The sequence below is a fragment of the Aureococcus anophagefferens genome (assembly GCF_000186865.1).
Source record: "Aureococcus anophagefferens unplaced genomic scaffold AURANscaffold_3, whole genome shotgun sequence".
Taxonomy (NCBI): domain Eukaryota; class Pelagophyceae; order Pelagomonadales; family Pelagomonadaceae; genus Aureococcus; species Aureococcus anophagefferens.
In genome coordinates, this window is record NW_008705563.1 from 999,181 (window position 1) to 1,021,459 (window position 22,279).

A 22,279-nucleotide genomic window follows, 5' to 3' on the forward strand; every position below is an offset into this window, starting at 1 on the left:
GCGGCGCGCGCCGCCGCCGAGGAGCGGCGCCGCGCCGAGGAGCGCGCGCGGCTCCAGGCCGAGGCGGAGATCCGCGCGCGCGACGCCGCGCTCGCGCGGAAGCGGCGGCTCGAGGCCGCGGCCAAGGCGCGCCGCGCGGAGGACGAGCGCCTCGCCGCCGACGCCGAGTACCGCGCGGAGCTCGAGGCGCGCCGCGCCGCGGCCCTCCAGCGCGCGACGAAGGCGCGCCTCGCGCGCGAGGGCGACGAGGACCGGCGGCGCGAGCGCGCGCTCAAGCGCGCGCTCGCGGACGGCTCCCGCAACTGGCAGCCGGACCGCGAGTCGCGCTTCTCGTCCAAGCCCGACGGCTTCGTGTTTCCCGACGACCCGCCGCCGGCGCCGCGGAAGGACTAGCTAGCCGGGGTAATTCGATTCAATTTGAGGCAAGGTGAAGCAACGTTGCACAGGAGCAGCCCACAAGCTATGCTGCTCCTCGCGCTCCTCGCAGCTCCCGCGCTGGCAGGCTGGCGCGAAGACGTGGCCGAAGCCGCAGCGACTCGCAACGCGACGCGCTTCCACGAGATCGTCGCGCCCGTGGCCTCGCTGGTGAATCAGACCTACACGGCGTCCGATGGCTGCACGTATTTTGACCCGGACCACGACCAGTGGGTGCCCGCGCCGTACCACATGAGTTTGAAACACGATCCAGCGGACGGCGGCATGCGCGCCTTCTTCTTCGAGAGCGGCGCACCGTCGGACGCGGACTACCGGGGCGTCGTCGCGTTTCGCGGCACGGACCTGGGGCCCGGCGACACGCCGTCGGTCCGCGCGGACGCCTGCGCCGACGCGCTGCTCGCCTTCGAACCCTTGCCGGACTACTGCGTCGATTTTGGCAAGGACGTGCTCGACTACTACGAGAGCGCCATCTCGTTCGTCCGCGACCAGGTGCTCGAGGTCCGCGGCGCCGACGCGAACATTTTGTACTCGGGCCACTCGCTGGGCGCGCTCCTCGCGGCCCTCGTCGTCGAGACGCTGACGCGCGACGGCCAGCGCCCCGTCGCGCTCGTCTTCTCGTCGCCCGGCTTCGACGCGGCCGCCGAGGCTCGCGGTGTCAACGCGACGATCGCCGAGGACGCGCTCGTCGCGCTCGCGGACGCCAACGACCCCGTGTATTTCATGGCCCGCGGAAACCTGACGGGCGCAACCGCGTGCACCTTCGCGACCGCCGACGACGAGTCCTGCGACACGTGCTTCGCGCGCGACCCGCACGAGGGCGACGAGGATCCCGCGTGCGTCGCGTGCTTCGAGCGGCACCACATCTACGGCCACTACCTCCGACTGCTCGCCTCGGAGCCGCTCCCGGACTGCGCATCTTAAAGCACTGTGCATATAACTTATATAGGCAGGTCGAGCGGCCCGCGCCCTCAGAGGAAGGACACGGTGACGCGGTAGAGGCGGCGGTGCGGCGTCGCGCCGAAGGCCGTCCAGGTGCCCGGCTCGTCGATGCCGACGAGCCGGATCGTCGCGAGCGGGGGCAGGTCGTACTGGTTCTCGAAGTCCGTCTCCGCGGTGCGCACGAGGCTGTGGTGGCCGCCGCCGTCCGGCTCCGCGCTCTCGAAGCAGACGATGTCGCTGTCCTGGGGCTCGTAGACGACGTCCTCGCTCTCGCCGACGTTGATGACGGGCGCGCAGAAGCCCGCGTCCGTGAGGCAGCGGTCGCAGGACGACGCCTCGAGCGGCGCGTTCGTGACGAACGTCGCGCCGACGACGGCGTCGGGCCCGAGCGCGGCCCACGCGGCGTCGTGGCGCCGCAGGCCGTAGGTGCCGTCGAGGTCGTTGTACGCCCGCGGCGCGACGCCCTCGACGGCCGCGCGGCCCTGGAAGGCGCCGTGGAGCAGGTGCGCGGACGCCGCGAACTCCTCCGCGTTCGCGCCGAAAGCGTCGCCGAGGACGGACTTGAAGTTCGTCATCAGCAGCGTGTAGCCCTCGGCGGCGTCCCGGTCCCAGCCCCGCGCGAGCTTCCAGTCCACGGAGGCGCGCACGTAGGACACGCTCCGGTCCGGCGCGTACGCGCCGCCCTCGCGCCAGTGCTCCGACAGTTCCTCGCGCATCTCGTCCATGCGCGCGAGGTAGGCCCGCTCGTAGGGCTGGCCCGCGATGCTCCGGCGCACCTTGGCGAGCTGGAGGCCGATCCACTCGTCGCGCCAGCCGCGCCGCGGGCCCGGGCCCACGCGCGCCTCGAGCAATTCCAGCGACCGGAGCGCGCGCGTCGACGCGGCCGCCGGCGGCTTCTGCGCGTGGGTCCGGACCCAGGGCGCCGACGCGAGGCGCTGGACCGTCGCCTTCCCGGCGGCGCGCCGCGTCGTGTGGGCCACGCGGGCCAGGCGCGCGAGGTCGAAGGCCGTAGAATGCGCCATGACGTACTGCAGAACCTCCTCCGGGAGCTGCGACTCCATGGTCGTCGGCGTGCGGGGCGTTGGTGATGCGGCTCGTTCGAGGGGTCTTCGGGCGGCGTCCGGAATGGTCGCGGGGCGCTCCCCGGCCTTTGCAATCTTCTTCTGGAGAGCTGCCAGCGCCTCCCGAAGCCGAGTGCGTGAGGTCTCACGGCTGTTTCTTCTGCAAGTCTGCCCTCACGACATCCCTGACGACATCAACGTGATATTCAACGTACGCTGCTACGCGCTACTGCCTCGCGGCGCGCGGCGTCGTTGTGGTACCGCACGCGCGCCGCCTCGTAGTGCGCGACGCGCGCCGCCTCGAGCGCGAACTTCATGTCGACCTGCTGCCTCTCGCGGTACGCGGCCGCGGCGGCGAGCGCGACGTCGTCGGAGACCACGGTGCCCATGGCCTTGGCCGCCGCGAGGTTCGCCATGCCCATCGTCCGGAGCGCGTCGATCCAGGCCGCGCCGGCCTGCACGGACGGCAGGAGCACCGTGAGGAGCAGCGCGGTCCGCCAGCCGAGTATGGAGGTAACTTGCCCTCAGCCTGACTCTTGGCTAGGGTATGGTAAAATCTAGTTAGTAGACTCCCTACTCAAGTAGGCAGCCTAATCTGCGATCGGGCTCTCTGTCCTCAATCGCTGGAGTTAAGTGAGTAAGAAAGAAAAGGAGCAACGTCATAGAAATCCAGATATGTATCCTTCGTCGCTCGCTGTGACTGTCTTAAAGCCAGGTTGTAGATACAAGACCACTGCGCTGCCAACTTCAAGCTAAGTTAGTTATATATGAGTTACCTTAGGCCAGTCTCCCGCCACAAAGCCCCCATACTTGATTCTTAACGTCCTCGTTAAAAAGCCAAAAAGAGTTTCCAAAGTCACCACTCAGCGGTTAACGCTGACTGAGTGGACTCTGAGGACTCCAGTTTCCGTTAACTGGGACCAAAATATGGAGGTAACTTGCCCTCAGCCTGACTCTTGGCTAGGGTATGGTAAAATCTAGTTAGTAGACTCCCTACTCAAGTAGGCAGCCTAATCTGCGATCGGGCTCTCTGTCCTCAATCGCTGGAGTTAAGTGAGTAAGAAAGAAAAGGAGCAACGTCATAGAAATCCAGATATGTATCCTTCGTCGCTCGCTGTGACTGTCTTAAAGCCAGGTTGTAGATACAAGACCACTGCGCTGCCAACTTCAAGCTAAGTTAGTTATATATGAGTTACCTTAGGCCAGTCTCCCGCCACACGAGTAGCGCACGCCGTTCATATACCAACACCGCCGAGGGCACCGCCGGACTGCGGTTCGTCTCTAGCGTCCTCGAAGGTCGGGGCATGCCCGCGCAAGTGCTGATCCGCGCCGAGGGCGGCGACACGGCGGCCCGCGGCGTGATTGTCCAAGTACCGAAGGCGCGCGGCGTCGCGCCGCCGCGCCGCAGCCGCAGCGCACCGCGCGGTACGGGGCGCGGCGCCGCCGCGCCGAACTGGCCCGCCCAGCCCTAGCTAGGCGCTTCGGTGCGAGAGGCGTCCGCCCACGGGTGGCGTCGCGCGCCGCGCGCGTTCGTCGGCAAATCCGACCCCCGGCGCCTCGAGCAGGCGGGCAGAGGCAGCAGCTCGAGTCCCTCCGCGACGACCGCCGGCCGCCTTCGACGCCCGCGCGCGAACACACGATGTCCCAGCTCGCCTTCCCCGAGCCCATCCGGTCGGTCCACGCGCCCCCGAGCGCGTCGGCGGCGACGAGCGGCCGCGAGCACCCGCTCCAGGCCCAGCTGAAGCGCGCGGACAACCGGACGGCGAAGCTCTACGAGGCGCGCTGCCAGTACGGGAGCGCCCTCGCCATGCGCATCCAGAGCGAGGACCTGATGGCGCAAGAGGTCGGGCGCCTTCCCGGCCTGCCGTCGAGCCACGTCATGCTCGACACGGTCCGCGGCGTCGACGAGACGCTCGACCACTCGACGATCCTGAACCTGCCCCACGAGGCCCCGGAGGCGCCCAAGGTCTCCCTCCACGACCGCGCGGAGAAGCTCTTCGGCATCGCCGACGGCCCGCGCATCATCTGAGGCGGGCGTGTTTGACGGCGCGCGACGCGGTAACTAGTTCCGCTGTTGCTGTTCGAACGAAGCGCGGTCCGGGGCGGGGACGGGTCGAACGAGGCGTGGCCTCGGGGATGAGTCACAGGGGCGCTCACGTTCGACAGAGCTCGGCCCTGGAGAGGATGGATCACAGGGGGACGAACATAGCCCGCCGGCGGGATGTGTTACACCGTCAAGGCCCGGGACGGACGGACAGGACGGCACAGGCCGGAATTTCAGTCCGACTCGTGACTCGGGAAAAGAAAGTGAAGTGAAGCTATGAGGCTGGCATCTCGCGGCAGGAAGCGCCGCCGGCGTCGGCGGGCTCGGGGATCAAGTCGTCGACCAGACGGAGGAGCTCCATATCGAGGCGGTAGGCCTTGATGGGGAGCAGGCGGTAGTCGGGACCAGGGAAGGCTTCCCCGAGCCAGGCCGCGATGCAGTGGTGCGGCCCGTAGACACCGCTCACGGCCGAGGCCGGGCTCACGCGGTGCGTGTGATTCTCGACGGACCCCTCGTCGATGGCCGCCGCCAGGCGCTCCGCCGCCGCCCAGGGGCCCGCCCAGACCGCGTCGCCCCCACCCGGCGGCTCGAGCTGCGCGTCGACGTAGAGCGCCCCGGCGCCCGCCCCGGCGCCGGCCCCGCCCGGCTCCGGCGTCGGCTGGCCGTCGACGCGGAGGGCCCCGGCGCCGACGAGCGCTGGGAGCGGCGCGAGGTCGCGCCAGAGCACCATGTCGAAGCGGAGGCCGACGAAGAAGTCGAAGGGCCCGGCGGCCGCCGCGAGGGCGAGGCAGGCCCGCAGCGAGTACGTGTAGGAGAGGACGGGCCACGCGCCGCCGCCTCGTCGCCGGAACTCCGGCTCGAGCGGGCCGTTCTCCTCGCAGCGCCCGCCGCCGGGAGGCGGCGCCAGCACCTCCCGCAGCGTCGCCTCCAGCTCGGGATGCCAGCAGTGGAAGAAGGCCGAGAAGCCGAGGGAGGGGTTCGCGTCCACGACGTGACGCCTCACGAACGCGGCCGTCTTGGCCACGTCGACGAAGGGCGCCGTCAGCCCGGAGAGGGGGGCCTCGTTGCGGTAGCTCTTCGCCGTCTTGCGCGCGACGGCGCCGCGGAAGCAGAGGGCGACGGTGGTCGGGCCGCCCTCGGCGACCGGCGCCGCCCGCGCGTACGCCGGCATCGGCAGGGGGAGCTCCTCGAAGCACGCGCCCTCCTCCTCCGCAGAATCGGCGCGGAATCGCGGAATCAAGCCATCCTCCTTCCGAGCGACGACGGTCAGTGTGCCCGCTCCGCCGCGCTCCGCCGCGACCTCGGCGCCGCCGTCGCCGTCGACGTCGACGGCGAGGCCGGCGGCTTCTAGGTCCGCCAGGAAGAGGCGCAGGTGACGGCGCGGCACCTCGTGCTGGCCGAGGCCAGAGACGAGGTCCACCGCGGGGGGGGACCCCGATGCGTCGTGGGGCGCGGCGTCGTCGACGAGCTCGAGGCGGACTCGGAGCGCGCCGCCGGGCCGGAGGGCGGCGGCGAGGTCGTCGAACAGCGCCCGCCGCGCGGTGCAGGCGAGGCGCGGCGTCGCGTGGTAGCTCCCGTCCCCGTGCCGGTCCCAGCGGAGGGCGTACGGCCGCGCCCGCCAGTGGGCGTCGGGCAAGATCTGGCGCCAGGCCTCTCGGCCGTAGGCGGCGCCCCGCCGGAGCGTCACGTGGACGTCCGCCGAGACCGCGGGCGCGAGGTCGATGAAATCGTATTCGCCCACCGGCGGCGCGTAGAAGCCGTCGGCCGGCCGGAGGCCCTGGCCGCAGCTCTGCCAGACGTGGACCCGGTCGCGTGAGAGCCCGCTGTCCCGCGCCGTTGCCAGGATCGCGACCACGTTCGCGGCGACGGCGTCGACGGCGTCGACGCGCCTGAAGTTGTTGACGTTTGCGAGTTGCAGCAGGTCCGCGGCGCGAGCGCCAACAACGAGCGCCGTTTTGTTGGACCAGTCGCCGGCCAGGTGCCGCGGCGCCGATGGCACCGGCGCCGACACCGTCTCGAAGTGCTCTCGGACTCTCTCCAGGTAGTCCCAAGGCCCGCAGGACCAGGCTGCGGCAGCAGGCCGACCGTGTGATGTCGGCCCGACGCGGGGTGCGGCGTCGATATCCGCCTCGGCGGCCGGCGTCGGCGCCGCCGAACGCCGGAGCGCTTCTCGAAGCGCTCCGCGCTCCTCGGCACCGGCAAGTACATGCACGCGGATGATCGCTGCGGCGGCGGCGTCGACGTCGCGCTCGGCGACGCGGGGCAGAACGACTTGAGTGGCATGCGGCGCACGCTGGAACAGGAAGTGGGCGCCAGCACGGGATGCCACGAGGACGAGGACGACAAGGCGGCGAGCTGCCACCATATTCTAAGCGGCAGAGCGAGCTGCCACTGCTGAGAGCGTGCTGAGAGCGTCTTCCTTCTGAAGCGCTACCAAGCTCTCACTACAAAAAGCAATTTGGCGCACACTTGCAGCTTTTCCGATGTTATGGCTCGGCGTCTGGGCTGCGCGCGCCCCGGGTGGCGGGCCTCGGCTCCCGGTTGCGGCTGCCGCAGCCTCGGCGCGGTGCCGCGGCCTTTGGTGCGCGCGGGGCAGCCCTCATCGGCCCAGTAGGACTGCAATGTTTGATGAATCCAATGTTGAAGATGCGTTTATCCCGCCGGCGGGATATGCTAGGACGTACTTACAGAGAGGGCTCTCGCCGCGGGGGGCGGGAGAGCTCATACACAGGGAGGTCAAGGGAGCCCAGACACAAGGCCACTCAGGCGGACAGCCCCAGCTGGACGAAGTCGTTGAGGGACAGCTGCGCCGACTTGTTCGTGCCCGAGTCCATGCGGCGCGCCTGCCACTCGAGGATCTTCTCCTCGACCGTGTCCGCGACGATGAGCCGGATGACCTTGGCGGCCTTGGTCTGGCCGATGCGCGAGATGCGCCCGGCCGCCTGGGCCTCGATGCCCGGCGTGAGCGACGGCTCGAGGATGACGGCCGTGTTCGCGTGCGTGAGCGTGAGCCCCGCGGCGCCGCCGCCGCCCGCGCCGGACGCGCCGCCGAAGAGCGGCACGAGGAGCACGGCCGCGCCGCCCTTCTTCGCGGGCTTGGCGAAGGCCGCGAGCGCCTCGCGCTTCTTCTCCGGCGACCCGACGAGCGACGCGACGGGCAGGTCGTGGGCCTCGAGCGCGCTCCCCGCGAGGTTCAGCAGCCGCGTCCACGCGGAGAAGACGACGACCTTGTCGCCGCGGCGGGCCCGCGCGCCGCAGATGCCCAACAGCCGCGACAGCTTGCTGCCCCACTCGCCCGCGGCGGCGGCCTCGGCCGCGTCGGAGGACAGCGGCGGCGGCGCGTCCTCGGGCTTCTTCTCGACGCAGGGGTAGAGGAGCTCGACGGTCATGGGCCGCTTGCAGATCGCGCAGGAGCCCTCGCGCGCGACCCAGGCCGCGCAGCACTCGTGGCAGCCGCCGTGGCCGCAGGGCGACACGCACCACGCCGTCTCGGGAGACCGGTCCTCGAGGCAGACGGGGCACTGGGGCTCCGAGGCCTCGACCTCCGCGCCGTCCTTCGCCGCCGCGGCGTTCGCGAGCTCGCGGACGAGGTAGTTCCGCGACGCCTGCTTGTCGCGCCAGGCGGTCCGCGCCTGGTCGGCGACGCGGCGCAGGACGCCGGCGTCGACCTTGTCCAGGACCTTCGCCAACGCTTTGGACGTGAAGGACTTCTTCGTCAGTCGCTTCGGCGGCGTGTCGCGCAGGACTTCCAGATCCTTGACGAGCGCGTCCCAGCGCGAGAAGTCCTCTTCCACGGCCTCCAGGTCCTTGCGCTTCGCGGCGACGTCGTCGAGGATCTCGTCCACGGACTCGCCGCCCGCGCGGTCCGCGTGCAGCGCCCGCGCCTCGAGGTACGCGACGGCCGCGCGCGTCGCGTCCTTCTCCGCCTTCAACGCGAGGCGCCGGAGCACGTCGGACATGGCCAGCGCCTCGCCGTTCTCGTCGACGACGCCCGAGGCCTTGGCCCCGTCGCGCTTCACGTTGACGACGGACGGGTGGCACACGGTCTGGCGGAGCCGCGTCAGGTCGCCGTTGAGCTGCCCCAGGAGCCGCCCCGCGTTCGCCGCGCCGTGCACCGTCCGCGAGAAGGCCGCGTGCGATCTGACCAAGGCGTCGCGCGCGACCCTGTAGGCGCCGCGCTCCGCGGGCGACGGCGCCAGCGTCTCCGTCTCCCAGACCAGCGGCGGCAGCTTCACCTGGGCCGCGACGCCGGGCTTGTCCTTGCCGCGGCGCAGCATCAGGCCCTTGAGCAGGCCCACGAGGCGGCCGCGGCTCCCGGCCTGGCGCCGCTTGTAGGGCTCGAGGTACAACTGGTCGAAGACGTGCTTGTCGCTGAGCGGCGCGACGCCCAGGAACGCCAGCAGGCCGTGGAGCTCGTCCGGCGACCGGTTGATGGGCGTGCCCGTGACGACCCACGCGTGGCGCCGCAGGATCGCCGAGCACATCAAAGCGGCCTTCGACCTACCAAGCATGTCGGTAACGATTTCTCTTCGTTTTCCCGGTCAAAATCTCTCGAAAATCGTCACCGCCACAGGACGCTGCCTTCGACGTCGTCTGGCAGACGAGCTGCGCCTCGTCGAGGACGACGCGCCAGAAGCCCACGGCGCCCAGCGGCGTCGACAGCGGCAGGCCGTCGTCCTCGTCGAAGTGGCACTTGCGGAGCTCGTCGCGGAGCGTCTCGAAGGAGCAAAGCACGACGTCGCAGGCCGCGAGGTCCGGCGCGGCGCCGTCGCCGTCGCCGAAGAGGTGGCGCTTCCGCGCGAGCACCTCGACGCCCGCGTCCGCGGGCGCGGCGGCCGCGGCGGCCTCGCCGCGGCGGCGCCGGCGCCGCGGGCCCTCGTCGTCCTCCTCGGGCTCCGGCGCCGCCGCGAGGCGCATCTTCTTGTTGCCGAGGCCGAGGTACGTGGTCACCGTCAGCGCGCCCTCTTTGACGTGCGTCGCGAGCTCCTGCTCCCACTGCGGCAGGAGCGCCGCCGGGCAGACGAGGAGCGTGCTCTTGACGGCGACGGGCTCCGTCGTCGTCGCGGGCAGCGCGTCCGCGGCCCAGCCCGGCGGCGCGGGGTTCGAGAGGACGAGCCCGATCAACTGGATCGACTTGCCGAGGCCGACGTCGTCGCACAAACACCCCCCGCACGTCGCCGCCAGCGGCGCCGGGAAGAAGGTGCCCGAGCACGCGCCGGCGAAGCGGTGCGCGTACCAGACGTCGCGCCCCGACCGGAGCTGCGTCCACGACGGGTGGAGCGTGAGCGCGTCGGGCCGCGTCTCGCGGCGCACCATCCAGCCGACGCCGCGGTCCTGGAACGGGTGGAGCAGCGACCGCAGCTTGCCCTTGGCGTCGACGGACGCGCCGTGCTCGCAGGGCGACCCGTCGTCGTCGATCGCGACGGCGTCGAGCACGTCGCCGAGCGCGAAGGACGAGCCGAGGCCCGCCTCGAGCGCCGCGGACGATTGGCGCGGCACGCCCAGGAAGCCGTTGAGCGTCGCGTCGCACGCGTCCTCGCCGAGCGCGGGCCCGGCCTCGACGGCCAGCGTGCCCGCGTCGTTCTCCGCGCGGCCGCCCTCGGCGACGCACAAGGACCGCAGGAGGCGGTTGAAGGACCGCCAGCCGGACTGCTGGCCCTGGCCCGCGACGTCGCCCGCGCGCGCGTCGTCGCGGTTCTCCACCGTGCGCCAGGCGGGCTTGAAGCCGCGCTGCCCGGGCTCGAGCTCGAGCTTCGCGTCGAGCGCGAAGGCCTTGGCCGTCGCCGACAGCTCGAGGCGCACGCGGCGCCGGTCGTCGACGCCGACGGCGTCGATCTCGACCAGACCGTGCGCGAGGCAGTCCTCGAGCTGGAACAACGCCCAGAAGGTCGCGGCGTCGCCCTGCGCGGGGCCGGCCGTGCAGACCGCCTCGCTCTTAAAGTCGTGGTAGCGCCCGTCGTCGTCCAAGTAGTAGTTCTTGTCGCCCCACGACGCGTCGCCGAGCATGACGTAGCGCGCGCGCGTCCAGCCGTCCGCGGAATAGTAGGTGCGCTCCCAGCCGTCGACGCCGATCCGCGCGGTCAGGCGCCGCGGCGCGGCGGACCGCGGCACGTTCCACGCGGCCCGGAGCTCCAGGACGCCCAGGGCCGCGCCCGTCGGCGGCCGCGGGGGCCGCGCGGGCGCCGGCCACGCCTCGTCGGGCCGGAGCCGCGACGCGTCGAGCGCGTTGTCGGCGTCGCGGAGGAGCGGGTAGGGCAGGCCGTCGTCGCCGACGAGCGTCGGCCGCGGTTCCCGGTCAGTCTCTTCCGCCGCTACTTCTTCCTCGTCGTCGTCCTCTTCTTCTTCTTCTTCCTCGTCGTCCTCTTCCTCCTCTTGCGGCGGCGCGGGGCGCTTCCGCCGCTTCGGCTCCGTCGACGCCTCGCGCGGGGCCGTCCGCCGCGGCGTCGCGGGCGCCCGGCGCTTCTGCGGGCGCTGCCGCGGCGCCGGCGCCGGAGCCGCCGGCGCCGGAGCCGCGGTGCGCGACGCGCGCTGCCGCGGCGCCGGAGCAGGAGCCGTTGAGCGCGACGCGCGCTGCCGCGGCGCCGGGGCAGGAGCAGGAGCAGGCGCCGCGGCCCGCGACGCGCGCTGCCGCGGCGCCGGCGCCGGAGCAGGAGCAGCCCGGCGCTGCCGGCCCGACGTCGCCACAGACGGGGCGCTATCGGCGACGCCCGACGTGAGGTGATCTGCGAGCTCGCGCAGCAGGCGCGACATGGTGGTTCGATGCGTTTCGATGCGCTCGGAGAGCGCCACGCGCGTGACGAGGAGAGCGCGGCGGCTTCGGCTCGGCGGCCACGCAGGTTTGCATGCAACCAAGCCAACGGTGCAGTCGTTGAAGCACCGCGTCCCAGTTCTATCGCCGTCCTTACGCAAGTTCCGCGCGAGCGAGTTGTCTCGGTCTCCCGGGCTCCTGCATCAGGAGCGCGGGAGACGTCATGGACGCCCGCGGGGCGCGCGAGGTCGCGGCGAAACCGCTAGACGTGCGCGAGCATGTTGTCGACGCAGGACGCGTGCGGGTCGTCGTCGCCGGCCGGGTCGCCCGGCGCCTCGGAGACCTCGAGGGCCTTGAGCACGCCGTCGTCGTAGTAGGCCGCGAAGCGCTTGCAGCGGCCCGGCCCGAGATCGCGCACGGGGTTCTCGTGCGTGAGCTCGAGGTCCAGCGCGCGCGTCAGCGCGCCGGACGTGTCGGCCATGAAGGAGACTTTCTGCTCCGACCGGTTCACGTAGCGCATCGAGTAGCACTTGTCGTTGTCCTCGACGCCCTGGTCTACTGCCCAGAATTTCATCACGGCGCTGTCGTTGACGCAGAAGATGATGACCTCGTCGATCCCCTTGGCCTTGAGCGCGTCGGCCGCGCCGAGGTACCCGGGGACCTGCGTCTCGGATCAGGTGGGCGTGAACGCGCCCGGCAGGCCGACGAGGATGACCTTGCGGCCGGCGAGGCGCTGCTTCAGCGACACCTCTTTCGGCGGGAACTCGACGTCCAGGCTGACGTCGGGAATGGCGTCGCCGACGGCTGCGAAGGCGCGGCCGCCGGGCCGCGCCAGACGCGCGAGCGGGCGCAGCGAGTTGCGCAGCATTGCTCTCTCGACGACGACGTCGATGTGGGCGGTCGAGATGGCTCTGGACTGCTCTGGCAACTACAGCTGTAAAAGTTCAAGCGACTGCAAGTTCGAGGCAGTTGTCGGGGCAGCGTCGGGGAAAAATATGTGGCAACTACAGCTGTAAAAGTTCAAGCGACTGCAAGTTCGAGGCAGTTGTCGGGGCAGCGTCGGGGAAAAATATGGGGCTCACGCCCGCGCTCTTCTTCCGCCTCGCGACCGTCGTCGCCGTCGTCGACGGCGGCGCGGCGCGGGAGAAGCGCACGCTGCGCTTCGTGACCGTCGGCGACTGGGGCGTGCGCCGCGGCGACGGCCGGCGGCCCAGCATGGAGGCCGTGGCGTCGAGCGTCGACCGCTACGCGTCCGAAGCGGACGTCGGGCTGGTCATCGCCCTCGGGGACAACTTCCTGGACGCCGGCGTCGCCAACGCGAGCGACCCGCAGTGGGACGCGTCCTGGCGGCGGCCGTGGATCAACGAGACCGAGACTTCGAGCCTGAAGGGCGTGCCGTGGTACGCGGTGCTCGGCGAGCGCGACTACGCCCGCGGCGCGGGCGGCGCGGCGGCGCAGACGGCCCGGGAGTGGGACGCGTCCGACGACGAGTGGCGCCTGCCGAGCCGGCCCTGCTACGTCATCAAACGGCACCTCGCGGACCACGCGGAGATCGCGTTCGTCTTTCTGGACACGGCCATGTTCGCGCCGGCCTTCCACGCGACGACGGCGGATCTCTATAACGCGTCGGACGTCGCCGCGGCCATGGTCGCTCTCGACGACGCCCTACGATCGGCCGGGGACACCGCGCGGTGGCTGATCGTCGCGGGCCACTGGCCGATGCGGTCCGTGTCCGACTCCGGCGGGTCCCGCGCGCTCCTCGCGCTGCTCCGGCCCCTCTTCCTCGCGCGGGGCGTCGACGCCTACGTCGCGGGCCACGACCGGGCGCTGGAGCACGTCGTCGACGGCCCCCTGCACCACGTCGTCAACGGCAACGCGGCCGCGGGCGGCGGCCGCCTCGACGACGCCTACCTGCTGGGCGCCGTCGACGAGGGCGTCGACGTGGCGCTGGCGACGACGTCCCTCGGCTTCACGGGCCACGTCGTGTCGACGGACGCGATGGCGACGACGTTCTACGACGAGACCGGCGCGCCGCTGCACGCGTACGAGCAGGCGCCGCGGGCCAAGTGCGTCGAGGACGAGGCGTCGCGCTGCCCGGCCTGGCCCCGGGGCGTCGCGCCGCTGCCGGACCTCGCGAAGCGGCCGCCGCGGCGCGACGCGGCCGCGGGCGCGCCCCCGAACGTTCGCTGGTACGCCGCGGCCGCGGCCGTCGTCCTCGCGGCGCTCGGCGGGCTCCACGTCGGCGGCCGCCTCGAGCGGCGCCGCGTGACGCGCCAGAAGGCCCTCGAGGTCGAGCTCCGGACCCTCGTGGACCGCCGCCGCGGCGCGCGGAGCCTGTCGCCCGAGCCGCCGCTGCCGGCGCTCCTCGACATCGCGCCGACGCGGCCGGACTACGGCGACCTGGACCTGTCGCCGACGCGCGCCGCGCGGTCCCTCCCCGTGACGCGCATCGACATCATCTAAGCGTAGCCCGACGGCTGGCACGCGAAGACGCCGCCGGACGAGGACCAGTCCGACGCGAGGCCCACGAAGGCCGCGACGGTGCCGATGACCCAGGTCAGCGGCAACACGACGCCGCCCACGAGCAGGAGCGCCGCCTGCGTCGCCTTGGAGCCCTTCCACGACGACTGCTTCGGGTCGAGCACGTAGAACGCGACCGGAAACCCGAACATGACGGGCGCGCCGAGCATGGAGCCCATGACGTTCTGGAAATCCGAGAACCAGGGGATGAGGTTCGCGATGAGGTAGCTCCAGGCCAAAAAGGCGCCCGTGACGCCCGCCCACTGCCGCGCGGACACCTCGGCCGCCTCGTCGCCCTTCCGCGGCCACAGCGCGTCGCAGACCTTCTTCGTCAGCGGCTGGTTGTTCACGAGGTAGGTGACGACGATGTGGAAATAGAGCAGCACGCCCACGAGCGTCTTCAGCGGCGAGTCGTCGAGCGCGTCCGGCAGGAACGACGGCACCGCGGCGCCGCGGTAGTAGTAGCCGACGGCCAGCGCGCAGGCGTACAGCCCCACCAGGGACCCGCAGGACACCTTGACCGCCTTGCCAAAGTCGCGCGGGTCCTCCATCTCGTCGGCGATCTCCAGCAGCATGCTCTGGCCCTGGTACGCGAACGTCATCATCGACACGCTGTCGAAGCAGTCCCAGACCGACATGTCCGGCGGCGGCAGCCAGACGCTCGGCTCGCCGTCGACCTCGCGGCCCTCGAGGATCAGCGACGCCGCCGTCAACACGAGAACGACGCCGATGGCGCCCACGGACGCGGCCGTCAGCGTCGACAGCGCCTCCAAACTCCGGATCTGCGCGGGCAGCGCGACGCACGCGACGGAGAGCAGCGCCCACTCGTAGTAGCAGACGCCATCCTTCCACCAGAAGGCCACGCTCAGCGCGTGCGCCGACGCCATCAAAAAGTAGGGGAGCACGAGCAGCCAGTTCCAGTTGATCACGCGCGCCGTCCACCGCTCCGCCCTCGGGCCGCAGAACTTGCCCGCGGCCTTCATGTAGGAGTCGACGTCGCCGTGCTCCTTGCGCACCGCCGCCAACAGGAGGCTGGAAAACAGGCTGCAGAGCCCGAAGAAGCACAGGAACGCGAGCGCGAGCGCCCAGCCGACGCGCGCGCCCGCGTACGCGAGGCCCAGCACGCCCGTGCCGACGATCTCCGCCATCATCGTCATGGCGCCGCGCTGCCAGCTCATGCCCGCGTGCTTCATCGACTCGCTCGCCGTCGCGAGCGCCGGGAGCAAGCCCACGACCTCGTGCTCCTTGCTGGGCATCGGCGCGGCCATGGTGCGCGGCGGCGACGCGGTCTCGCGGCGCGTCGTCTTGCGCACGTCGGGAGCGTCGAATGGGGTTGGCGCGGGTGCTGGAGCGGCGCCTCCGACCCGGCGCGGCAGCCCGAAGACGACGCCGTCGGTGACGAGGGGCTCTCGAGGAGCCGCCGCTTCGATGGCACTCCTTCTCGAGCCCATGACGCCCTCGGCGGACCTCCTCGTCGACGTCCCCGGCCGGGGCACGGTCACCGTTCCCGGGGGCCGGGCCATGACGGCGGCGGCGGTCCTGAAATCCGTCGCCCCCGCCGCGATGACGAACAAAGACGGCGCGCCGCGCCTCGAGCTCTGGTTCGGCCGCCGGCGCTACGCGCCGCGGGACCGGCCCGACGCCGGCGAGCTCGCGCGCGTCGTCGTCGCCGGGTGCGGCCTGCGCGGCGGCAAGGGCGGCTTCGGCGCCATGCTGCGGTCCATGGGCAAGGCCGGCGGCGGCACGGCGACGCGCGATTTCGGCGCGTGCCGCGACCTCTCCGGCCGGCGGCTGCGCCACGTCAACGACGAGATCGCCCTCGAGCGCTGGCACGAGGCGCGGGCGCGCAACGAGGCGCGGAAGCGGTCCGGCGGGGCCGCCGTCGAGGAGGACGAGGCGCCCGTCGCCGGATCGCACGGCATCCGCGGCTGGCATCTGGCCGTGCCCGCGTGGGCGGAGCTGCCCAAGGCGCGCAAGCCCAAGAGCGAGGTGCGCAAGGACGCGCGGAACCGCAGCTGGGCCGACGAGGAGCAGGACGTCTTAGCCTCGGGCTGCACGACGAAGGACTTCGAGGCGGACGTGACGATGGTCGACAGCGTGCACCTGGGCTTCTGCATCGCGGGCGGCGACTGCTACGTGCCCGCGTCGGCCAACTGCAACGCCGACGACGACTGGAGCGGCTGCGGCGCCACGCCGAAGCTCCGGGTCGGCGACACGCTGAAGATCTCCGCGGCGCTCCGACCGCACGGTAGAAACGCGTGGAACGCGTACAAGGCGGAGCGCGTCGGCTTCGCGTCGACAAAGGGCAAGCGCGGCACGCGCGAGAAGCGCGTCGACAAGCACATCCGCCAGCCCCGGTACGTCGAGGAAGCTCTGGCGAAGAAGCGCGACGCGCGGGACAAGGAGGCGCGGCGGCGCCGCGACGACAAGGGCGCGGAATTGGAGTACGTCGGCTCCGAGGCCATGGCGTCGTCCGTCGCCGCGGGGCTGCTCGCCGCGGACCGCTCGAAGAAGCAGAAGCGCAAGGACGACGCGGCGAAGGCGTCCGCGTTCCGGCCGGCGAACGCGGGCTCCGCGAGCCTCGTGACCACGTGCCTCGACACCGTCGCGGGCGAAGCCGAGCTTCGCGACGGCGGCGTCGCCCACGGCCGCTCCGAGTTCGCGACCGTCGCCGTCGCGTCCGTGGCGCCCGTCGCGGCGGGCAAGTGGTACTACGAGGCGACGATCCTCACGGGCGGCGTCGTCCAGGTCGGCTGGTGCGCCGGCGGCTTCGAGCACGACGACGCCGAGGGCGACGGCGTCGGCGACGACGCCAGGTCGTGGGCCTTCGACGGCTGCCGGGGCCGCAAGTGGACGGCCGGCGCCGACGAGGCCTACGGCTCCGGCGAGCCCTGGGCCCGGGGCGACGTCGTGGGCTGCGCGCTCGACGCGGACGGCGGCTCGCTGTCCTTCTCGGTCAACGGGAGACGCCGGCGGCTTCTTCGCGGCGCTGAGCCTGGAGGACAACGAGGCCGTGCGCGTCGCCATCGACGCCGCCGACTTCCGCTTCCCGCCGCCGCCGGGCCACGCGGCCCTCGGGCGGCCGGCCGACGCGGCGCCCGAAGCGCCGGCGGCCGCCGACGCGGCGCCCGAAGCGCCGGCGGCCGCCGACGCGGCGCCCGAAGCGCCGGCGGCGGCGCCCGAAGCGCCGGCGGCCGCCGAGGCGGCGCCCGAAGCGCCGGCGGCCGCCGCGCCGCCGGCGCCGCCCGCGCCGGAGGCCGCGCCGGCCCCGGCGCCGGAGCCCGAGGCGGCGCCAAAGCCCGCGTACGTCAAGCGCGCGGCCGTCGCGCCCGCGGCCCTCGACCTCGGCGACCACACGCAGGCGAGCCTCGAGGCCCTGGGCCTCGACCGGCTCAAGGCCGCGCTCCTGGCCCTGGGCCTCAAGTGCGGCGGCACATCGGCGGACCGCGCGTCGCGGCTCCTCTCGACGCGCGGCGTCGACCGGTCGGCGTGGGACAAGAAGCTCCTCGCCAAGCCCGGTAAATGAGACAAAACGAGGATTTATAGTGGCCGGGGAGGGCGCGCGATGGGGGCGGCCTCTCCCGGCGGCGCGCTACTCGTGAGCGCGCGCGCGGTATCCGAATTGAGCCGGACTCGGCCGACGCGTTCCTTGGCGTTTCGGGGGAAGAGGTGAACAGATTTTCGAAAAGTACAGCCGCGAGCTGCGCGCGGTTTCGATGTCACAGCGACCAAACGGCTATTGCTTGCCCTTGGACGACGGCTCGTGCGGCTTGGCCTCGGACCCCGCCGCGTACGTCTCCGTGAGCGCCTAAAAGAAAAACCGTCGAAGGAGAACAAGAGCACGAATGCGACGCGGGAAGACCGCACGGCGAACATGACGTCGTCGTCCGAGGACCGGCTCGCCGACGAGTTGCGCGCGTCCCAGTGGTAGAACCAGATCTCGCGGAGGATCTCGCGCTTGAGCTCGTCCGCGTCGAGGTCCCGCATCTCGAACTGGAACGCGTCCAGCGGGATCTCCGGCCCGCGGGGCTCGTCGTCGGGAAAATGGAGCTGGGCCAGGTAGGGGTGGGCCAGCGCCGCCTCGACGTCGCAGCGCCGCTCCGGCTCGAAAATGAGCAGCTCCCGCAATAGGTCGCACGCGCGCGGGTTCGCGTCCGGGTAGAGGTCGTGGAAGGCCACGGGCCGGTTGTTCGGGATGGACAGCACGAAGTCGCGGATCTCCGGCGTCTGGATGCGGTCGATGGTCTCCGGGCCCGGCTTGCCCACGCACTGGCAGATGAGCTCGAGCTGGTGCTGGCTGTCGGACCCCGGCCAGAGCGGCTTGCGCCCCAGCAGTTCCGCTAAGATGCAGCCCACGGCCCACATGTCCACGGCCTTCGTATACTCGACCCAGCCCGTGATGATCTCCGGCGCGCGGTACCACCGCGTCGCCACGTAGTCCGTCATCGCCTTGACCCGACCCGCCGACTGCTCGTCGAAGTCGACGCGCGCCAGCCCAAAGTCGCAGATCTTCAGGTCGCAGTTGGAGTTGACTAGTAAATTGCGCGGCTTGAGGTCGCGGTGCGTCACGGGCGGCACGGACGAGTGCAGGAATTTCACGCCCCGAAGCACCTGGTAGATGAAGAACTGCACGTGGTCGTCGCTCAACGGCTGCGGCGACTTGATGACCGACGACAGGTCCGTCTCCATCAGGTCGCTGATGATGTAGAGGTCCTTGAAGCCGTCGGACTTGACGGGCGGCAGCAGCGTCCGCAACCGGATGACGTTGTCGTGCTGGAGCAGCCGGAGCAGCCGGATCTCGCGGAGCGTCCGCTTCGTGTACGTCGCGTGCTCGAAGGCGTTGCTGATCTTCTTGATCGCGACGGCCTCGCCCGCGACCTCGTCGTGGGCCGCGCAGACGACGCCGTAGGCGCCCTGGCCCACGACGTCCAAGACGTTGTACCGGACGTCGACGTCGACGTCACGGTCCGCGCGTGCGGGGAAAGTGGGCTCCCGCCCGGGCGGGGGGCGGGCCCACGCCCCGGAAGGGCCCCAGGGGGCGCCGCTTCCGCCGCTTCCGCGGCGGCGGCGGCGCCGCGCGCGCGCGGCGCCGGGCCTCGGCGCGCGCGACGCGGCGCGCGACGTACACGGACGCCGCGGGCGCGCCTGCCGCGGCCGCGCCGGGGTCTCCGCGGACATGGGCTCGGCGCCCCCGGGGCTGTCGGCGCCGTAGCGGTCCACCTCGCCCTTGCGCTCGTCGCCATCCTTCTCGTCGCCCCCGTCCCGCCGCCGCTGCGAGCTCGACGACGTCGAGGCCATGGAGGCCCGCGGGCGGGCGGCGGCCGCGGGAGCCGCCGACAATGTACCGGCAAGGTCGTCACTCGGCTCTGGGCTTTGGCTTTCGCGCCTGCCGCAGCAAAGCTTGAGGTAGGAATTCCTAGTGGCCAAAGGCGTAGTCGCGACGGTTCATGCTGCCGCAGCAAAGCTTGAGGTAAGATGCCGACGCTCCAATTCGCGACGGTTGATGCTGCCCCCGTGGCCGATGAAGCTGCCCGGCGTGAAAATTGCCCGGGAGAAGCATGAGGCTGCCGTCGGCCGTGGCGCTGGCGCTGCCCGCGCTGGGCCTCGGGACCTGCGAGCTCGACTGCGACGCCGCCGGCGCCTGCCGGGCGCGCTCCAGGGCCGGGGGCTGCACCTACGACGTCGTCTGGGCGCCACCGAAGCCGACGCTCGTGGGCGGCCAGGCGGTCACGAGCCTGCGCGTCTTCGTCGGCGACGCCGTCAACTTCGCGCCGAGCCTCGAGGGCTCGTGGCAGAAGCACGACCTGTGGGCCCTCGCGAGCGCCGCGGCCCTGGACCACTGCGACTTCTCGCCGTCGCGCGAGGTCGCGCCCGCGGCCGACGTCCGCGACGGCCGCGTCGTACAAATGGAGGAGCCGGGCATCACCTACTTTGCGTGCGCCCAGGAGCTCCACTGCAAGATGGGGCTGAAGCTCGCCGTGAGCGTGGCGCAGGGCGTCCCGACGTGCCACCGCCACGGCGGCGGCGAGGTCGCCGCGGCGGCGTCGCCGTCGTGCGGCTCCGGGCGCGAGCGCGTGCGCGCCCTGGGCCTCGACGGCGCTTTGCTCGGCGCCGGCGTCGGCCAGTGCGCCGAGGCCTGCGTCGCCAACGGCGAACGCGCGAGCCTGGGGGCCGTGGAGGACGGGAGCTGCGTCGACGCCGGCTACGCTTTGAAGCTCGACTCGGACTTCGCCGCGCCCGCGGAGGCGCGGGACGTCGCGCTCTGGGCGCCCGCCGGCGCCTGCCACTGCCACGAATCGGAAAAGGCCATCAGCTGCGGCCGCGACGGCGACGGCGCGCGCGAGAAGCAGGTCAAAAACATCGACCGCTACTGCGGTTCGACGTGCCCGTCGCAGTGCGCGGACGCCTTCGCCCTGCTCCACCAGCACTACATGACCTGCGACGGCGCCGTGGCCCCGGCGCCCTCCTACGCGGCCGTCGCCGCCGCGGGCGCCTGCGCCGCGCCCGCGGCGCGGCCAAAGAAGTCCGACGACTGCCCGCTGCCCTACACGCTGACGATCGACAGCGGCCACGCGGACAAGGCCGCGTACAACGCCGCCGTCGACGGCGTGAATCTGATCCTCCTGTGCGGCTTCATTTCCGTCGGCCTCGTCGCGCTCCAGTTGGTGCGCGACCGGTTCGGCAAACGCGCGGAGATGGACCGCATCCGCCGGTCGCCGGGCGAGGACGAGGCGGAGGAGCCGCTCGCGGCCGCGGAGCGGGGCAAGGCGCGCCGCGCGTCCTTCGAGCCGGCGCGGCGCGGCTCGTCGAGCCGCGCCGCGGCGCTCGCGCGGCTCGAGGGGCGCGCCGCGCCGCCGCCGCCGGCGCGCGCGCCGCGGCGGCCGTCGACGCTGAACCCCGAGGGCGACCGCGACGTGTCCGTCGACTTCAACGGCAAGACGCTCGGCATCGCGTTCCACGGCGACGGCACGGTCAAGGGCTGCGCGCCGGGCGGCGAGGCCGAGGGCCGCGTCAAGCCCGGCTGGCGCGTCGTCCGCGTGGGCAACGAGCGGACGAGCTCGGACGCGGAGGTCCGCGAGGCCGTCATGGCGCACCCGGAGCGGCCCCTCCGCCTCGTCTTCCGGCCCCCGAAGGCGGCGGCGCCGGCGCCGGGGCCGGCCCCGGCGCCCCGGCCCGCGCCCCGGCCGGCCCCGGCGCCCCGGCCGGCGCCCGCGCCCCGGCCGGCCCCGGCAGCACCCGGGGGCAAGCGGATCTCCTTCGACGGCGCGAGCCTCGGCGTCGGCTTCGACGCCTCCGGCGTCGTCAAGGGCTGCAAGCCCGGCGGCGAGGCGGAGCGAAAAGGCGTCGCCGTCGGCGACCGCATCGTCGCCGTCGGCGCGGCGGCCGTGGGCGACGACCAGGCGATCCGCGCGGCCGTCGCGGCGCACCCGCAGCGGCCCGTCGCGCTGACCTTCGAGCCCGCGCGGGCGCCGCGCCGCGTCGTCTTCGCGGGCCCGACGCTGGGCATCGCCTTCGAGCCCTCGGGCGTCGTCAAGGGCGTCCAGCCGGGCGGCGAGGCGCAGCAGAAGGGCGTCCGGGCCGGGGACCGCGTCGTCAAGGTCGGGGCGGCCGCGGTGACTACGGACGCGTCCATCCGCGCGGCCGTCGTCGCGCACCCCGCGCGGCCCATCGAGCTCACGCTCGCGTGAAGCTCGCCTTAAACGTGGGTGGCTGGCTTGGGGGGGGGCGGTCGCGCGTCGACGACGCGTCGGGCGTCGGGACGGACGACGTCCGACGAGGTCGTCTGCCAGCGGCCATCGATTCAGCCGCTGCATCACGAGCTTGAAGAGCTGCTTCTGAACGATGAAGCTCACCGCGGCCATGCTTTTGCTGGCGTCGAGCCATGCCTTCACGTCGAGCAGCGACGCGGCGGCCGCAGCGCTGCGGCGCGCGCTGGCGAGCGACGCGTCGGCGAGCGCGTCGAGCGCCGAGGCCGCTGCCGAGGCCCTGCGGCAAGTCTCGGCGCCGCGCGTGTCGCGGCGCAACGCGCTGACGGGCGGCGCGCTCGCCGCGGCCGTCTCGGCCTTCGCGGACGTCGCGGTCGTCGACGCGTCCGGCGGCGCGACGGCGGGGGGCGCCTACCTTCTGCGCGCCAAGGAGCGCTACAACGCGCGGGTCGTCGCCGGCGCGAAGGCGTTCAAGGCCGCGGGCGACGACGCGACGCCGGCGCTCTTCGCCGAGGACGGGCCTCTCGCAGACCTCGAAGCCGCCGGCTTCCTCCTCGCCAACGCGTTCCGCATCAACAGCACGCAGAACCCGGACAAGATCCCGCAGGTCAAGCTCTTCAAGGCCTTCAAGGCCGACGCCGACGCCGTCGCCGCGGCGCTCAAGAAGAAGAAGAAGGCCGACGCCAAGGCCGGCATGGAGAAGGCCCAGGCGAGCCTCGACGCGTACCTCGCGGGCGTCGGACTCTAGGAAGCTAACGCGTCGGCTTAGCGCGACCCGCGCGCGGCGGCGGCGCGAACGTGCAGTGCTGCGCAGCGACAAGAGAGA

The 22,279-nt window shown here is 72.2% G+C and overlaps 8 protein-coding genes across 8 annotated transcripts; 4 read left to right on the forward strand and 4 right to left on the reverse strand.

Annotated features, from left to right (window-relative positions):
- Nucleotides 1-7,313: 7,313 nt before the first annotated feature.
- Nucleotides 7,314-7,502, reverse strand: AURANDRAFT_9232 (hypothetical protein; the record flags this gene model as incomplete). Its single annotated transcript, XM_009035323.1, has 1 exon — nt 7,314-7,502. A coding segment is annotated over one exon (189 nt), but the record flags the coding sequence as incomplete, so codon positions are not given.
- Nucleotides 7,503-8,834: 1,332 nt separating this feature from the next.
- AURANDRAFT_15768 (hypothetical protein) lies at nt 8,835-9,627 on the reverse strand (the record flags this gene model as incomplete). The annotated part of the gene is made up of 3 exons (XM_009035765.1): nt 8,835-8,979; nt 9,068-9,270; nt 9,430-9,627. Coding segments are annotated over 3 exons (546 nt in total), but the record flags the coding sequence as incomplete, so codon positions are not given.
- A 1,862-nt stretch (nt 9,628-11,489) lies between these two features.
- On the reverse strand, nt 11,490-12,095 carry Prx2 (selenoprotein; the record flags this gene model as incomplete). Its single annotated transcript, XM_009035764.1, has 1 exon — nt 11,490-12,095. The coding sequence occupies one exon, from the start codon at nt 12,093-12,095 to the stop codon at nt 11,490-11,492; it is 606 nt and encodes a 201-aa protein (XP_009034012.1).
- Nucleotides 12,096-12,298: 203 nt separating this feature from the next.
- AURANDRAFT_61657 (hypothetical protein) lies at nt 12,299-13,690 on the forward strand (the record flags this gene model as incomplete). Its single annotated transcript, XM_009035423.1, has 1 exon — nt 12,299-13,690. One exon carries the CDS (start codon nt 12,299-12,301, stop codon nt 13,688-13,690), a length of 1,392 nt encoding a protein of 463 aa, XP_009033671.1.
- A 1,506-nt stretch (nt 13,691-15,196) lies between these two features.
- AURANDRAFT_70837 (hypothetical protein) lies at nt 15,197-17,273 on the forward strand (the record flags this gene model as incomplete). Its single annotated transcript, XM_009035424.1, has 2 exons — nt 15,197-16,702; nt 16,749-17,273. The coding sequence occupies 2 exons, from the start codon at nt 15,197-15,199 to the stop codon at nt 17,271-17,273; spliced, it is 2,031 nt and encodes a 676-aa protein (XP_009033672.1).
- AURANDRAFT_36332 (hypothetical protein) lies at nt 17,272-19,117 on the reverse strand (the record flags this gene model as incomplete). The annotated part of the gene is made up of 2 exons (XM_009035763.1): nt 17,272-17,555; nt 17,615-19,117. 2 exons carry the CDS (start codon nt 19,043-19,045, stop codon nt 17,484-17,486), a joined length of 1,503 nt encoding a protein of 500 aa, XP_009034011.1.
- Nucleotides 19,118-19,305: 188 nt separating this feature from the next.
- Nucleotides 19,306-21,435, forward strand: AURANDRAFT_61659 (hypothetical protein; the record flags this gene model as incomplete). The annotated part of the gene is made up of 1 exon (XM_009035425.1): nt 19,306-21,435. The coding sequence occupies one exon, from the start codon at nt 19,306-19,308 to the stop codon at nt 21,433-21,435; it is 2,130 nt and encodes a 709-aa protein (XP_009033673.1).
- Nucleotides 21,436-21,607: 172 nt separating this feature from the next.
- AURANDRAFT_61660 (hypothetical protein) lies at nt 21,608-22,201 on the forward strand (the record flags this gene model as incomplete). The annotated part of the gene is made up of 1 exon (XM_009035426.1): nt 21,608-22,201. One exon carries the CDS (start codon nt 21,608-21,610, stop codon nt 22,199-22,201), a length of 594 nt encoding a protein of 197 aa, XP_009033674.1.
- Nucleotides 22,202-22,279: the final 78 nt, after the last annotated feature.